Below are 17,270 nucleotides of genomic sequence, written 5' to 3'. Positions count from 1 at the left end.
TTTCTGTTGGTTTAGAGATGTGATAAAGGTACATGCAGGTCGTTTTGGTTTTATATCTTGGCCAATGCGATCTTAGGTTAGTGAGAGAAATGAAGAAGCTTGACTATATTGGCCAATGAGGTTGTAGGGCAGTGAGAGGAGTACATGAATGGCAGGTGTGTCGATCATTGCTCTTTGCCAGTATAAAATCACAGGTACCTTTTGATTGGTCATCACCTCAGGCCCTACCTGGCGTCTTACATCAAGTAGCCAATAGTATTAATTGACTATTAATATTTTTCACATCGGAATACAAGGTCTTCTGATTAGTCAGAATTAAATATTTATTAACTCATAAAATATATTAGATAATTACACCTAACATCCTGTTTTCGAAAGAAAATATAGTTTTTTTTATAAAGTTAAAAGTGATCATCTAAATTAGAAGAAACTTCACCATTGCATATATTAAATATAAATATACATAGTTTTCTCATGATTCTCTTTCTCTCTGTCACTCTTTTGAAATACGCGTCATTTATTAAAAAATATTAATTACGGTATAGAAATACAGTCCAACCTGTATTTTTAAAAAAATTTATTTTTTTATTTAAAATTTATTTTTTTATTATTTTTAAATCATTTTAATATATTAATATAAAAAATAATATTTTAAAAAAATATATATAAAAATGTATTTTTTTATAGCATTGGATTCTAATTAACTTGATAACCAAGAAATTGAATCTTTCCACAAATATTTTAGATATATGTCAATGGATGTTGTTATGGAAATAATAAGAACTTCCAGTTTAATAAGTTGGGGTTACTGTTCCAAAGCTATAAACACGAACGAGGAGGATGAAGACCGTCCAGGCTTGCGACCGAGGAAGCAGCTCATAAAAATGTCTTCTGCGCACCAGCTAGCGAGCCCTGCATGCTAAGAGGATGCCAAGACTAGAGGGTCAATTAATTCTTGGCTTGAATCCCTTCTTTGTCGACTGGGAACCACACATTTGGCAATGATTGCCAGGCGGCAAATCACTCTTGGCTTTTTTCTTCATCTTGCTTGTGGCTTGAACGCAGGGGGAAGAGATGGCGACTTAATCCGTGGTTGGCTTCTGTCTGCCAAAGCTTTGCTTGCATTATTGCTCTCCTTCTCTCACTTTTTTTTTCTTTTTCCTGGAGAAGCAGTTTGTGGATATATTTTAGTCTTATTAGCTCTGTAGTGTGTAGCATAGAAACTGTCTTGTTTGACGATTTCCGTTCTCTTGCAATTCAACATGGCATTGTTTATTTCATTTGCTCGAGGTTTTCCGGCCACAGTCCCTGTCTGCACCCATTCCCGTGCCGTGGAGGAGTACTCAGTTGGCGCGTGTTTATACTTGAGGAACACACGGTCTTCTTCTCTTTTCTTTTCTTATTTTTAGTTATCAATGACACTTCAGCCATTTAAATTATATAATAATAAACATGTAAGTAAAGATTAACTTTTATTTTGACATCGAAAGATGTGATATAAAATGTAATGAACTTACTTAAGATTTTTTTTTATTTAATTTATCCCTATTTAAAATGGATCAACATGTTTTGATTTACATAATAAAGTAATGAAAATCATGTGCCATTTCAAAATATAGACACCTGAGGTGGAACTTATGTTATTTTTTGTTGTTAAATATTATTGTTAAATATGACTTGATTTAATAGATTGACTCGAGATTTAAAATCAAACTTCAACTATTTTTTAATTGAATTTGATAAATTTTTTTAAAAAATATTAAAAATTATTAATTTTTTAGTTTGAATCAAGACACATTTCACTGTAAATTAGAACCGTGAAATAATGCTTTGGTATTTTTACCTTTAAAAAAATCCATAAACTTTGTTAACAAGGGCAAAATAGTCTTTATCATATATGATTTATTGGTTATTTCTAAAATTATTTGGAAAATTCATGGTGGTGTTTAGAGAAATTTTTATCTTTTTATTATGGTTTTGTTTTTGTTATATTTATGTTCATTCAGGAGCTATGTAAATCATCAGGTTTAAATAGTGTAATCTTTGATTAAAAAAATAATTAGAAAGAAAATTATTATGATTAGGGGCGAAAGTCCTTTATAAATTAGATTAAAAAATTTAGACAAAATAAAATAATAAATCATTAAGCAGAAAAGTACAAATGATCGGATAGGGGACAAAAAATAACATCTGAGACAATTAATGATGGCATTGTTGTAAATAAGTAAAAAAAACTTCACCTTCTCTTTGTAATGAGGCTGACAACCATGAATGACGAGGAAGAGTTCAAAATTTCTCTCATTTCTTTAGTTTCTCTCGATATTACGGGTTTGGGGTGTGATTTCAAATAAATTCTACAAAGGGAACCAATCTAAATTAGAAAACCTTAGAGAGATGAAATAGTGTAGATTAAATAATGTAATCCTCAATAATAAAAATAAAAATAAATAGGAAAATTATTATAATTAGAGATGAAAGTTGCTAGTAAATAAGTTTTATGTGTTTGGCATTGGTTTTTAAAATTATTTTTGAAAAAATTTAAATTTTTATCTTTAAATTAATACGTTTTTGATATTTTTAAATCATTTTAATGTGCTGATCTCAAGAATAATTTTTTAAAAATAAAAAAATATTATTAATATATATTTCTAAGTAAAAAATACTTTAAAAAATTTCCATACTATTAATTTGAAGAATAATATTTAGTTTTTTAAAAAATATATTTTTACACTTCCAACACGCTCTAAAATTTTCATACTATTAATTTGGAGAATAATATTTGGTTTTAAAAGAAAAATATCCAAATTAAACATTCGACAAGGCCATAAATAAAAATATAATAGGTAATGGGTCTTCATCTCCAGAAGGAATGGGCTAAACGTAGCCCATTTCAATTGGAGGAAGTCCTACAGCTGGGCTATTATACTCTATACTTACACTGTAGCTTAGATTGTTCCCTCGAGCCCATGTTGTTTTATTCCTGGACTGTCCCCCTTGGTGTTCTTTTTTTTTTTTTGGTTTTTTCCTTGTGTCAATTGTCCACTTTCGTTGTCCAGGACTTACACCAGCACTAAAGCCCAGGATTTCAGTTCAGTTATCTTGAAAAATATTAAGTACCGTCTATTTATTTATTGGAAATTTTGATAAAGTAAATTTCAGGAAAATGAATTATTTTCTGATGTTTGGTAGTGCAATGAAAAATAAATTGAAAAACATTTTTCAGTGTTTGGTTATGTCATGGAAAATGAGCTGGAAAATAACTTATTAATGTTTTATTTTTCTCAAGTTTATTAAAATAACGAGGAAGAAATCTTACAAATTAAAAAGTTGAATAAGAATGAAATTGAAAAAAAATATTTCATAAATTATCTCAAAAAATAAATAATAATAAAAATAATAGAGATCAAATCTAAAAAATAAAAAAAGATGAAGAAATTAATATAATAATAATTAACATTTCATAAATTATTTCAAATAAAATAAGTAACAATCAAAAGAATAAGGATCAAATTTGATAGATAAAAAATTTCAATAAAAAATTGATAAAGAAAAAGCAAATAACAATTATAAAAATGAGGACCAAAGTTAATATAAAAATTAAATTTTAAGAGATGAAATTGAAAAATACATATTCAAAACAAAATATATATAGCAATCAAAAGTTTTTATGATCAAATTTGATATAATCAACAAATAATATGACATTTCTAAATTTTTCACAACTTCTGGAAAGTGTTTTCCGCCTAAATTTTCTAGGAAAATACTTTTCTGGAAACTAGGCCAAATTTTTCTTTGACTGGAAAGTGTTTTCCGTTGACCAACGTTTTTAATGGCAAACAAACACAGGAAAGTTTGGAAAGTAGTTTTCTAGAAATTATTTTTCGAGAAACAAACATGGCCTAAAACTAGTTGAGTTTATGTATGAATAATATTTTTTATTTATAATTCTTAGTCCTTAGTAATTTCATGCTTAACGTTTAGTTATTATTTTAAAATAAAAAAAGATAAATTAAGAGGGATGTGTACCTTATTTTGAAATGATAAAACCATTTTAAAAATAAATTTATTTCATATACTAGCTAGATTGCCTGCATTATATTACTGCTATTCATAAAAAAAATTATCAATGAACTGTAGTAAGAAAACAATATCTTTTAACATTGAAGCAAGTAATAAGTTTTGTTGATTCTAAATAAAATTTATCCTTTTCACTTAATGATATAAAGTTTGACATAATTAGAACATAAAATACAAAGATCAAACCCAACAATAAAAATATTAACACAAAAGTCCTATGATTCTACAAATGAAAATGAATAAACGCTTCTAATTTTGTTTTTATTTTAAAAAAAATGAGGGAAAAAATGTAGCTCTTCTAGCTACTGCATTAACATGTATTTTATTATAAATCTAGCAATCATTGCAGATCCATCGGTTTTTTTTTAATTTAATCATTTTATTTTTAATTTTTTTTTAAATTTTTCTTTTTAAATTTTTATAGTTTTTAATTTTATTTTTCAAATTCAATTTATACTTTTTTTTTCCCATAAGTGAACTTCGAATGATTTGTAAATTGCCTCCCGGTGTCACATAATACTAAAATGTACAAGACAACACCATATTATCGTTGCATAGGACATGAAGCAGGTAATCAAAACATCTGCTCAGAAAATAAAAGGGATTATTTTCAGTTTAGTTTGGTTTTTATTAAAAAAAATAACTAAATTAAAATTTTTTAATTAACTCTTTAGTTTTTTTACTTATCTCTACCAAAAGCTATTGGAAGGTTGTCATGAAGGCTAAATCCCCTATATAAGTCTATTTTTAGGTTTGGGTCAAATATACCTTCCGATTTCAATTTTTGTTACAAATAGGCCGAAAATCATGTGAGACACCACCTCGGGCCCCACAAATATGCCAAGGCTATCAATTTCAAGTTGAGAGTGGGTTCCGGCCTTGGCGCACAACTTCTTGTCATTTTGTTAATCCTACCACAAGGATTCAATTGAGAATTTTAAATTGTTTAGGGACAAAATAGATTATTTGGAGGCATTGATACTACCTCAATAATTGAGGATATATTTGAAGTTTTATCTTTTGGTTTTGAATGACTCTTAATTAGTGTCATAACTCATTTCTAGGTTATTTTTTAAATTCTTTTTATTTTTAAAAATAAAAATAAATAAATAAAATAAAAGCTGACAACATGGAGAAAGCAAGTCAATGAGAATTCCAAAAGATATATGAAAGTCAAGTTGTAATTTTAAAGAAAATTTATAGCCTAATTATACCACATTATACTTAAAATTAAAAAAACATTGCAGAATTTAATCGGTTAAATGGTTAAATTAAATGGTTATTGGACGAATCAACATAAAAAATTAATTTAGGGTTTTTTTATTAGTTTAAAACTCTTTTATTAATTTGCATCTTTGTTTAGGATATTTTTCATTTTATATAAGCAACCTTGAAGAGTTGTAATATTTAGTTTTGATTAGAGAAAATATTGAATAATAAAAATTCAAATTAGCATTCTTATGGTTGAGATCCTTTTAACCAGAATTCTTTTTCTTTGTGTTTACCATGTTTCTTATGTTTTTTTTTTTTTGTATTAATTGGTATCAAAATTTAATGATTTCTAGTAATTAAATAATTTGTGTTATTGATTAATCATGATTAAAAAAGATTAAAAAATATAATATGCTCTTGTACGAGGAGATGAGGAGGTAACTTTTTAATTGATACGAGTATAATGAAGATTTAGAATTTCAGATAAAACTCTCAAAGCTCTCAAGGAAAACTTGCAGTTAGAGGAGTTTATTAGAGTCTTTTTGCAAAAATTCTTTTTCTTTGTGATTCCTATTTTTCTAGTATTGTTTCGGTTTGTGTCGCTTACCCTTACTTTTACTCTCAAACAAAGATAACAGAAACCATCAGCAAGTAGATTGCCAGTGGTGATACAGTGGTAGTGCTTTCTTTACGGGGCCTTAAGAGTTAAGCTGACGACGACATTAGTCTATACTAAGTCAGCAATAGAAAACTTTCCCACAAGACAAATGCAAGTAAGTCCAATATAGCTTTTTTTTATAAAAGCAGAATTTATTTCTAAAGCACAAACAGAGCAGGGATCGAGACCCTTCTTAACCATTTTCATTCAGAAATTAGCCACCGAGCCTCCAGCGAGGTTGACGTTTCAGAAGCCTGGTTCTTTGGGCTTAGGCAATGCACTGATCTCTCCACCTAACGTCAAAACCACAGAAGCCATGCTCGGCTTATCCTCAGGATGCTGTTGCATGCATGCATTAAGAGGCTAATTTGGATACATCTCATGACTTCTGATAGATTCCATGATTTTTCTGGCAATTCATCAACTAATTCTAATTCTTATCGCACTCAAATTACTAAATACCTCCGTTACTTATGTTCAAATGGATCAAACTCAGAAGTAAGGGGAAGAATTGTTGAGTGCAGTTGTGAGGTAAATATTCAACAATGAAAAGAAATGGAAAAAAGAAATGTTTATATATCTATATGATCTAATAGTTAGAGATAGTGTCATCTTAACACTTAAACCCTCGTATGCGTAGGCCCAATACGTACATGGAGGTTCCATGCTTCTCCCTAAACACAGGAATTAAGCTCTCTAACAAAAAAGTTACTTCAAATGCAAAATTCAATTTAGTCGGTTAAACATAAAAGAACATGAAAAGGCAACCTAATTGAAGAATGCCGAACTCTTTTCTCGGGCCAGTATCAGTTGAAATTAATGATAATTATCCAAGAAGTACAAAAGCTTGCAGTAGATTTCACCTAAAGCCCTTTTCACATCTCAAAAGTATTGCAATCTTATCCAAGTTCGTTAATTCGTTCGGGACAAATCAAATGGAAGGATAACACAAACCAAGTAGATAGATAGTGTCGACAGACAAGTTTCAAATTGCAGCTCCGGTCGTGTTTGTGGATTGTTGATTGTGGACTTCATTATGTTAAATAACGGTACTTACGATTATCATCATCCATGAGTTTATCGATGATTCTTCACAAGCTTTAATACATGTGTTGTAATAGTTTTGCTAAATATGTACTGTGATAGCATCTCCAACATGTAAAATTCATGTAAACAACATTTTAACAGCAACTACAAGAGAATGATGTTTCAACTGTAGCTTGAGTTATTAGAACACCCAGAACATGATATTTTACATTTTTTTAGCACAAAACGATGTTGTTTTCTCAAAAAATTTAAGTGGTTTTTTCAAAACCTGTTTTCTCTTTAGTCCTTGGAGTTAGAGGTTGTGCAAAATGGTCCCTGAACTTCATTTGTGTTAGGATAGGTTCCAAAATGTGAAGGGCGGATAGGGAACGCAGGAGATAGAGAGGAGGGTTCCAACATTATATTTAATATTAAATATCAACAAATATGGACCTGAATATATTCATTAAACATGTTCTACCAAATTTCCCCATAAAAGACGTGTTACACATGCAATCTCAAAGATAAATCTGTCTCGACAAGGACGGTAATGGCCATACAACCTATTTTCGGCAGCGTCACACCTGGAGCGATTGCAGTGCAGACTTGGGAAACATGAATTTTGAATTGGAAAACGAGACACAGAAAGGTCATTGTTCGATGTTGATAGATAGCAACAGATTACCTTCATTTCTTCCTAGTGGCCCACCATCTATTAGAATCTCAGGATTTAAGGATGTCGTAAAGAAATGAAGTTGATGATTTTTTTTATAGATGAAGAAGACCGACAGTTAACAAGGATTCATTGCTGTCCCAAGGCAGCGAAATTTTCTTTGCATTCGTAAAGGCTGGTGAAATTAGATTCTCTGAAACTTGGACAATCGTTTTTGAACTTCTTCGCTTACAAGTGACAGCTGAAAGGTAAATGTTATATTAGGCTATAGCAAGGAAGCGTTTTTTCATTTTATTTTATTTAAAATTAATATTTTTTTAAAATATATTATTTTAATATATTTTCAAATAAAAAATATTTTAAAAAATAATTATAACTACAGCCGCTGAACCAGCCGGATTACAAGGGCGTTGGAGTCAAGGGTAGTGAGTCTAGTCTTGAATGCGTCAAAGTGGTTGTTACATGTCTGCTCACCACTGTTGCCTCAATGCTTCCGTACAGGAGAGCTGCAGTAGCCTTGTCATCCTTAAAAAAAAAAGAAAAAAAAAGGGACAGTTCTCTCACATTAGGTTGTGTTGGGCTATTTATTTAAAATAAAAAAGATAAAAATAGTTAAGATAAAGAGGAAGTGTTCTGTATGATTTTTGCTTTAAAGTATTATAAATTTATTTCAAAACTGTTTTAAAAATATTTTTGCTTTATATTTCTATTTTTATTCATCTAATCAAACATGTTTGGTCTTTTCTATAATTATCCTTTATATATTAAAACACTAATCAAATATAACTAAGTTTCTCGTGATTCCTCGTCGTGATCCAAATATTTATGAAATTGTTATAATATAGAATATGCATGATGTGAGAAAGTTTATAAATTTTGTTTAATATTTTGAACCACTAATTGTATTTCTGATGTTCTGATTCCTGCTATCATAAGAGAAGAGAAAAGAAATAAAGATCATAGCGATTTGCTCACGCAAACAAATACGACTTGTCCACTTCTATGTTATTTTCACCCTTGTAGATTGGAAAACATACCTGTATTCCATCTGTTACAGAAAGCAAAATAGTTCAAAGTTTTCCCAGTTGCTAATGGACACTCTTTCTTCAATGCTAATTATTATTGCGAATCTACTCCTTCTATTCTCTAGATTCTGTAATACAGCTAATACCCTTACTTTGTCTCAATCTATTCGTGATGGAGGGACAAGAACCTTAGTTTCGAAAGATGGAAGTTTTGAGCTCGGTTTCTTCAGTCCTGGAAGTTCCAGGAACCGTTATGTCGGAATATGGTACAAGAACATCCCGGTTAGAACTGTTGTTTGGGTTGCAAACAGAAACAACCCAATCAATGATTCCTCTGGCTTCTTGATGTTAGACAACACAGGAAATCTTGTACTTGTCAGCAACAACAATAGTACTGTTGTTTGGTCATCAAACTCAAAGAAAGCAGCGCAGAGTGCAATGGGAGAACTCCTGGATTCTGGGAATCTGGTCTTAAGAGATGAGAAAGACGACAATTCTGGAATCTATTTGTGGCAGAGTTTTGATTATCCATCTGATACGTTGCTTCCAGGAATGAAGCTTGGATGGGACTTACGGATTGGACTTGATCGGCGGCTATCAGCATGGAAGAGCCCTGATGATCCATCTTCTGGAGATTTTACTTGGGGAACACAACTACAGAGTAATCCTGAGTTAGTTATGTGGAAGGGGTCCAAGAAGTACTATAGAAGTGGTCCATGGAATGGTATCGGGTTCAGTGGTGGGCTGGCGTTAAGGATTAATCCAGTTTTTTATTTTGATTTTGTCGACGACGGGGAGGAGGTTTATTACACATACAACCTCAAAAATAAATCTTTAATCACGAGGATAGTTATGAACCAAACTACCTATTTTCGGCAGCGTTACACCTGGAATGAAATCAATCAGACATGGGTACTCTATGCAACTGTGCCGAGAGATTACTGTGACACTTACAATCTTTGTGGTGCCTATGGAAATTGCATCATGAGCCAGTCGCCAGTTTGTCAATGTTTAGAAAAATTCACGCCTAGATCACCTGAGAGTTGGAATTCAATGGACTGGTCTAAAGGGTGTGTACGAAATAAGCCACTAGATTGCCAGAAGGGAGATGAATTCGTTAAATATGTTGGTTTGAAATTGCCAGATGCTACAAATTCTTGGGTAAACAAAACTATGAATCTCAAGGAATGCAGGTCAAAATGCTTACAAAACTGTTCTTGTATGGCATATACAGCTACAAATATTAAGGAACGCAGTGGCTGTGCTATTTGGTTTGGCGATCTGATAGATATTAGACAGTTTTCAGCTGCAGGGCAGGAAATATACATTCGCATGAATGCTTCAGAATCAAGTGAGTGCTTATCCTTAGTCTTAGTTAATCCATGAGTATATAGATTATTATTTAATCATCATTTTGTAGCTTCTCTAATTTTTTAGCTGTATTGTAACTGTATTTCTTTCTTTCTTTCCTCTTTCTTATCGACCATGAAGAGGCAAAAGCTGCATCTAAGATACAGATGGCAGTGGGAATTGCACTATCTATTTCCGTGGTCTGTGGGATGCTTTTGGTCGCCTATTACATCTTCAAAAGAAAGGCAAAACTCATAGGTAAAGTTACACTGATTGCTTTCAGTAAATGAGCTTTTGGTCTGCGGGATGCTTTTGGTCGCCTATCTTGTTTTTTGCGAGTTTAATAGAAAGGAACAGCTTTTTAGCTGGCTTTGAGCTTATCGTTGGTTAGAATTTGGAGAAGCCGAGAAGGTTCAATGGATTTACAATTAGAACAACTGAAATAACTACATGATTTAGCCTTGATTAGATAGTAGCATTCAGGAAAATTACAGAGTGAAGTTCAGTATTGCCTCCGTTTTGTAATCATTGTCTCTACTGCGATATATCTTTGATCTGAACATTCAAAATCTTAGCTCATTATTCATTTCTCCTCGTTTATCATGTATGTGATTCCCATTTTCTACTGTCTGAGAAAACAGGAGGCAACAGAGTAGAAAATGATCAGATAGATAGTGGACCAAAGGAAGACTTGGAGCTACCCCTATTCCAGTTCACTACAATAGCCAAAGCCACCAACGGCTTTTCATTCCACAACAAGCTAGGAGAAGGTGGTTTTGGACCTGTGTACAAGGTAAATTTCTCAATTTCGAGTGAAATAGCTAAAAGAAAAACGAAGCACCTCATTTTATGTAGAAGATAGGTCGGTCCAACATTCTCAAATTGAAGCAAATGACTATTTTAACTTCGCCCCGTTTTATTGAGATAAGCGTTAGTATTTTGGGATGCATTTTCTAGGGTACTCTAGAAGATGGCCAAGAAATAGCAGCAAAAACGCTATCAAGGAGTTCTGGACAAGGATTAAATGAGTTCAAAAATGAAGTTATACTGATTACAAAGCTTCAGCACCGAAATCTTGTAAAACTTCTTGGCTGTTGCATTCAAGGAGAAGAGAAAATTCTGGTTTATGAATACATGCCCAACAAAAGCCTCGATTCCTTCATTTTCGGTACTTTTCTCAACCAGACAAGCCTTGTTATCCTATCGTTACGTATGTCTTTGATTTGTTATACAATCAAGCTTGTTTCTAAGTGTTTAAGTGGCATGTTGCACTCACAAACACTTACAGATCAAACAAGAGGCAAACTGTTAGACTGGTCCAAGCGTTTCAGCATTATATGTGGTATTGCTAGGGGGCTTCTATATCTTCATCAGGATTCCAGAATGAGGATTGTACACAGGGATCTTAAAGCAAGCAACGTTTTACTTGATAAGGATATGAACCCAAAAATCTCTGATTTTGGTTTGGCCAGAATGTTTGGTGGAGACCAGACGGAAGGAAACACAACCAGAGTTGTTGGGACTTAGTAAGCACTTACCTGCCATACTTTATTATTTTTATTTTATATTTTGTTAACAAAGCACATAATTTGTTTGCTGTAGAGTCAAACATAAGAAATCTGTTTTTGAGCCAGATGCAATACTAGTATACTTACATTTATGTGTTTGTGTTTAAATGACATTCGGCAGTGGTTATATGGCTCCTGAATATGCTACTGATGGGCTCTTCTCAGTGAAGTCTGATGTTTTTAGCTTTGGAATCTTAATGCTTGAGATAATAAGTGGAAAGAAGAGTAGAGGATTTTGTCATCCAGACCATAGCCTAAGCCTTATTGGACATGTAAGTGTCAAGGTTTCAATTTCTTACTAGCGTGTACTGAACTAGTGGATGACGGAAAGTTCCTTTTCATTTCTAGGCATGGAGATTGTGGAAAGATGGAAAACCTTTGGGCTTAATTGAGGCGTTTCCAGGAGAGTCATGCAATTTATCAGAAGTGATCATGAGATGCATAAACATTAGTCTCTTGTGTGTGCAGCAGCATCCTGATGATAGGCCAAGCATGGCCACTGTGGTTTGGATGCTAGGAGGTGAGAATACACTGCCTCAGCCAAAGGAACCAGGCTTTTTTAAGGGTAGCAGTCCGTTCGTACCATCTTCTTCCTCAAAAAATATTGAATTATTTTCGAACAATGAAATTACTACCTCACTCTTGTATCCTCGGTAGTTGATTGTGCTGGATGAAATATTCACAATTTTTGACTTGTTCCTCCACTCGCAAAAGTCATTAAACCTATTAAAAGGTATATTGAGTTTTCAGATGTATAAGTTGTTCCATTAATTAAATTGCTTAAAGGAGAGAGATAAGAGAAGAAAAATTACAAATTTAATTTTTAACGTGGTTCGATAAGTTTATATCCACACTTCAAGTACCAACCGTACTTGAATATTATATTATTTTACTATTCCAAGTGAAAGATATAATGTTCTTGATGAATCCACACCAAACAATTACACCATTTGAAGATATTTCATCTTCAAGATTTTTTTCTTGGTGACAATACCTCATCAATGCCAAGAGTTTATCCAAACTCTCAAGTGTTTACAATTATGATTTGTTTACAACAAAATTCATTCTCTAAAATAGTAGATTGTACAATTGAAAACTATAATCTATATAGCTCACTCAATAGCACTTAGGATGATTAAAGGTGTATAAGTGTAATGAGTGTGAGATTTTATACTCTTATGCTAGAATATAAAAAGTTAATTTAACACAACTTAAAGTATGTTAGGATTGATGATTTCTAGTTGGTTGTTATTTTAGAATAACTTCTATATCATGTATGTTCAGAAATCTCACGAGAGTTACACACACACACACACACATGTTTCCAAAAAAAACTAGTCGTTTATAGTCATTGGAATGTCTCTGATAGCTATAACAGTCGATCAGTTAAATGAACATATCATTCAGTCAAAATGACCATATCATTCAGTCGACCGGTTCCTGCAAAATTCTCAAGAGTTCATCACAGATGAATAGCGGTCGACTAGTTCAGCTTAAAAACCAGTTTTAGCACTTTCAAACCTGGTAAAACTTGAATATATTAAATGTATATCAATCCTATTTATGTATGCAATGTGAAGTGTGTGAGTTCATGTTAGTTTGTTATTGTGTAAGATATAAAGATTTAACAATAAGCTCTAAAATGAATCTTTAATACCTAAGTCTTCACTTGTTTTGCATCTTGGACTTGTTAATAGATATAGTTTAAAGGTTTTGATGGGTTTCTAATTGGTAGTTTGTTTGATTTACTCTTATAAATAAATTTGACATTTTAAATTTAGTACGGGCTTGTATGCCCAGATAAATTCTTAAAGGAAGGGTCCATGAAGATGCCTTGACAAGGTTCACTTATCCTGGAAGGCGAAAGGATTCTCCACAACTCGTATATTATGATGAAAAATACTCCCGATTAAAATTGATGAATATATAAAATAATTCTTAAATTTTTCTAGTTAACTCCTGGTATTTAAATATCATCTTACTTATAGCTCCAACACTTATATTAGGATGTTGACCATTAACTTTCATGAATTAAAATTTTTAGAGTTATTGAAATATTGACCAAAATCTTTTAGAATTTTACAAACCTGATGTAAAATCCATGCAATATCTTTTTAAAAATATGCCAAAGTATTTTCAATTTTTTAAATTAAAAAAGGCTCAAATAATTTTAAGGATTTTTTGCCATTTGCAAGAAAAAAAGGTATTATTTTATAGTTTTGCTTACAATTTTTATCGTGTTTTATTTGACAAAAACCCATTATTTGAAATAAAACACCCTAAAACAAGCCTAAGGGGTGTTTGCCAAATACAACTTAAAAAAAAAAAAACTTTAGCAAAAACATTGCTAGCCAAACAAAGCCTTAGCCATGGAATCAATTTTGACCCAACCAGGATAACCAAAAATCTTTGGTTTGACCATAAACCAAACTAAAACACATGGGTTTAACCTGAAAATAAGAAGAAATAAAAAACAAACCAAACCTAAAAAAGATTAAACTTGTTAAAAACTCAAAAAATTTAGGAAAAATGGATCAAAACCCAGAAAAAACAAAGAATACAAATGAACATTCGAAGTGATTCTAGCAGCACAAACTCTAAACCAGACCATATTTCATGAAATAAAAGGAAACATAAAGGTTGTAAATCTTACAAGGATAAATAATCAAGCAACAATTATCACTCAATAATCCCAATTTGACCAAAAATGTTTATATACCAAAAACAAAATCCTTGGATTAAAACTCATAAAAACAGTTATTGATGCATTAAGACCCTAGATTATTCTCTAATGATGTTATGCGAAAGTGAAGATGCAAAGAAATAAAATAAAATAGGTAAAAAAACTTCTAGCTAAAGCAATATTCTTGGGAAGAACATGAAGAACATCAACCTAGATTTTGCCTAGAAATGCATTAGCCTACTGCCAAACCCAGAAATGCATACCAAGCCTCCAAACTGAATATTTTTTGTTCACACAAACCACATTGTCATATTCATATGCATTTGAATCAAAATAAATAACAAAAAATAACAAATCATGAAAAACATGCATGAAATCCCATTTTTCAAAACTTGCAAATAAAAACAGCAAGCTGATCCATGCAATTTGGATTCAAATTTGATTTTCAAAACATTACCAAAGCCTTATAAACCCAGGATTAATTAATAGCATGACTTATCAATGCATTAACTAAACTAACAAAACTAAGAAAACAAGCATTGTTGCATCAAAAACTAACTTAACTAAAAGGCTTTTATTACATCAAAAAAATCAAACCCATCCTAAAATGCTTAAAAGAATAACATCAAACCATAAAATAAAAAATTACAAAAAAGAAGAAGAAAAGAAACAAGCATATCCCTACTTTTCAAGCATTCCAAGCATATTTCCATACTTGTAAATATAAATACAAACCAAATGACAATCAGAATCAACTTACACAGGCCACATGGACTCCATTTTTAGGTTAAGAAATATACCTTCAAACCATTAGAATAGTTATCGCCCTTCTTTTTTTTCCTTTATAAGGTTTTGTTTCCACAAACTAGCTTCCCTTTGAAAAATGAAAAAACCCTATGCTAGGCTTGTCAACCTTTATAACTTGGGTACTTTCTCAGTATTTCTCACCTTTTTTCCTCCTCTCTTCAGCTCGAGTTTTTAAAGGTATTTATAGGTTTTTTCTAGAGTTTTTGATGGATTTCATCAAAGATTGATTAAAATTGAGCCCTTTGATCAAAATGAGAGAGTTCTAAATAAAATTTCACAGCTGGAACCTCTATCATTCAATGTTTTTTACAATGGTGATTTATGCTTATATGGTTTTCCTTCATTTGAAGACAAAAGCATGCATTATTTACCTTCTGATCTTAAAGGAATGATTTATAGCCTTTAATAAAAACCCTTAAAGAGCTTTAAAGTGTGAACACACAAAAAGATTAGGTGGTTTTGCACTAATAGATATCTCAGTTAGGGCTGATCGTGTTGGCTATTTTTATGCTTCGTTGGAGCAATTCTAACGTCCTTATCATTGAAGACCACTTGAAGTTGGTAAAAGGGGTGACATCTTTTATTTGGATCCAACCTTGCTCAATTTAGAGATCTATAGCTCCATATTCACTTGCTTGAAAGTGCCAACTTAATCATCCTGTAATTTGAAAATTAAGTTATGGTTGATCAGTGACAAAATGTTGGGCTTTTCTATGGAAGAATTTGGATGTAAACGTCCAATTTCATATAAATGGGATTGCAGAGGGGATGTTCCTCTTTCATTTGCAAAAAATCACATGCCATGTAGAGGTTAAGAACTTCACAACGAGCTCTTGAAATGTGCTAACCTAATCATTGTGAACTGTGAAAGAAAAAGATGAGCAAATGCTAAATGACACGTCGTCTAGGTTAAACTCTAAAATTTAGGGTTTTTAATTTAGGATTTGACAAAGTTTCAATTTAATCTCTATTCTTCTAATTGAGGCACATGCACCCTTAATTGACCTAAAAATTTTAATTACATGCAATTTAACCCCCACCAGACTCAAATATCAGCCTCAAAGTTTAACGTCATTTTCATTTTCATTCTTGGTTTATGATTTGTTCAATTGGACTACTAATTAATCATCAAACTTTTAATTTCTTCAATTTTCCCCTTGATTTGGTCAATTTTAACCTTTAAAATCTTGTGCCTTTTACGATTTCATCCTTGGTTTTGAAGTTTTTCAATCAAACCTTTAATTAGCTATCAAACTTTAATTTTTCATAATTAAACCCCTGATTTGACTAATTAAACTTTACAAAGTCTAATTTTAGTCCCCAAACTTCAATTTCTTCCAATTAACACCCGAATTGACTCTAAAAATTTGCTTTTCCTTGCAATTAAGTCCTTAATAAAATTTATTAAGCCTTCTAAAATTCTCATTAAGTCTTTTCTCATCCAAATTTGTATATCTTTACCCCAAATACAAATCTTTTTGCCCAATAGCAGTTGTGATCATCCAGGGCTTTGACTTATGATGTATCAAGGAAACATAATTTTCTGATGAATACAACTTTAATGTAGACTATTAATAATTTTCTAGTTTATGAAAAGGTTTCTGGTTGGAACACGCACGACAAACTAGCATATCTATACTGTGTAGAAAATAACAAAACATTCATGCTAACAAACAATAGGAAAGCATCTTTTTTCGACTGTCAACTATGGTTCTTGCTAACATATTACAGGTTAAAAAAAAACATAAAGGACTTATTTGTTGGCAAAGTTAAAATGGATGTTGCACCACCACTTCTTTTTGGTAAAGAATTGTATAACATGGTGTCGGAATATAGTGACATTGTGTTTGGTTTTCAATCCAATAAGCATAAGTTTCTTGGTTATGGTTTGACCCATAATTGGATAAAACAAAGTATTTTTTAAGAGTTTCTTTATTGAAAGGCCAATCTCTTCCACCATAACCCTAATGTCATGCACATAGAAAATAATGTGTTTGAGAATATTTTCAACATGGTTATAGACATAAAAGGGATGACAAAGGACAACATCAGGGTTAGAATGAATATAGCTTTGTTTTGTCACTGTAAAAATATAAAGTTAGCTTATATTGGGTCACAGATCACAAAGCCCAAAACCAACTTCGCCTTAGATAAGAATACACAGTTACTTGTCTACTAATGGCTTAAAAAT

General features: G+C 31.6%; 1 protein-coding gene across 1 annotated transcript; it reads left to right on the top strand.

Moving 5' to 3' along the window:
- The first annotated feature begins 8,652 nt into the window (after positions 1-8,652).
- LOC133697897 (G-type lectin S-receptor-like serine/threonine-protein kinase At4g27290) lies at positions 8,653-12,321 on the top strand. Its single transcript, XM_062120725.1, has 7 exons — positions 8,653-10,022; positions 10,163-10,279; positions 10,663-10,814; positions 10,979-11,189; positions 11,310-11,547; positions 11,711-11,861; positions 11,938-12,321. Exons 1-7 carry the CDS (start codon positions 8,738-8,740, stop codon positions 12,244-12,246), a joined length of 2,463 nt encoding a protein of 820 aa, XP_061976709.1. The 5' UTR covers positions 8,653-8,737; the 3' UTR covers positions 12,247-12,321.
- The last annotated feature ends 4,949 nt before the right edge of the window (positions 12,322-17,270 follow it).

Source organism: Populus nigra, chromosome 1 (genome assembly GCF_951802175.1).
Source record: "Populus nigra chromosome 1, ddPopNigr1.1, whole genome shotgun sequence".
Taxonomy (NCBI): domain Eukaryota; kingdom Viridiplantae; phylum Streptophyta; class Magnoliopsida; order Malpighiales; family Salicaceae; genus Populus; species Populus nigra.
This window is presented reverse-complemented; position numbering and strand designations above follow the sequence as displayed.

Coding starts and splice junctions, on each gene's coding strand:
- LOC133697897 (XM_062120725.1), top strand. CDS start 8,738: ATGGACACTCTTTCTTCAATGCTAATTATTATTGCGAATCTACTCCTT. Junction 10,280..10,662: donor AAGAAAGGCAAAACTCATAG/GTAAAGTTACAC, acceptor CTGAGAAAACAG/GAGGCAACAGAGTAGAAAAT. Junction 11,862..11,937: donor GCCTAAGCCTTATTGGACAT/GTAAGTGTCAAG, acceptor TTTCATTTCTAG/GCATGGAGATTGTGGAAAGA.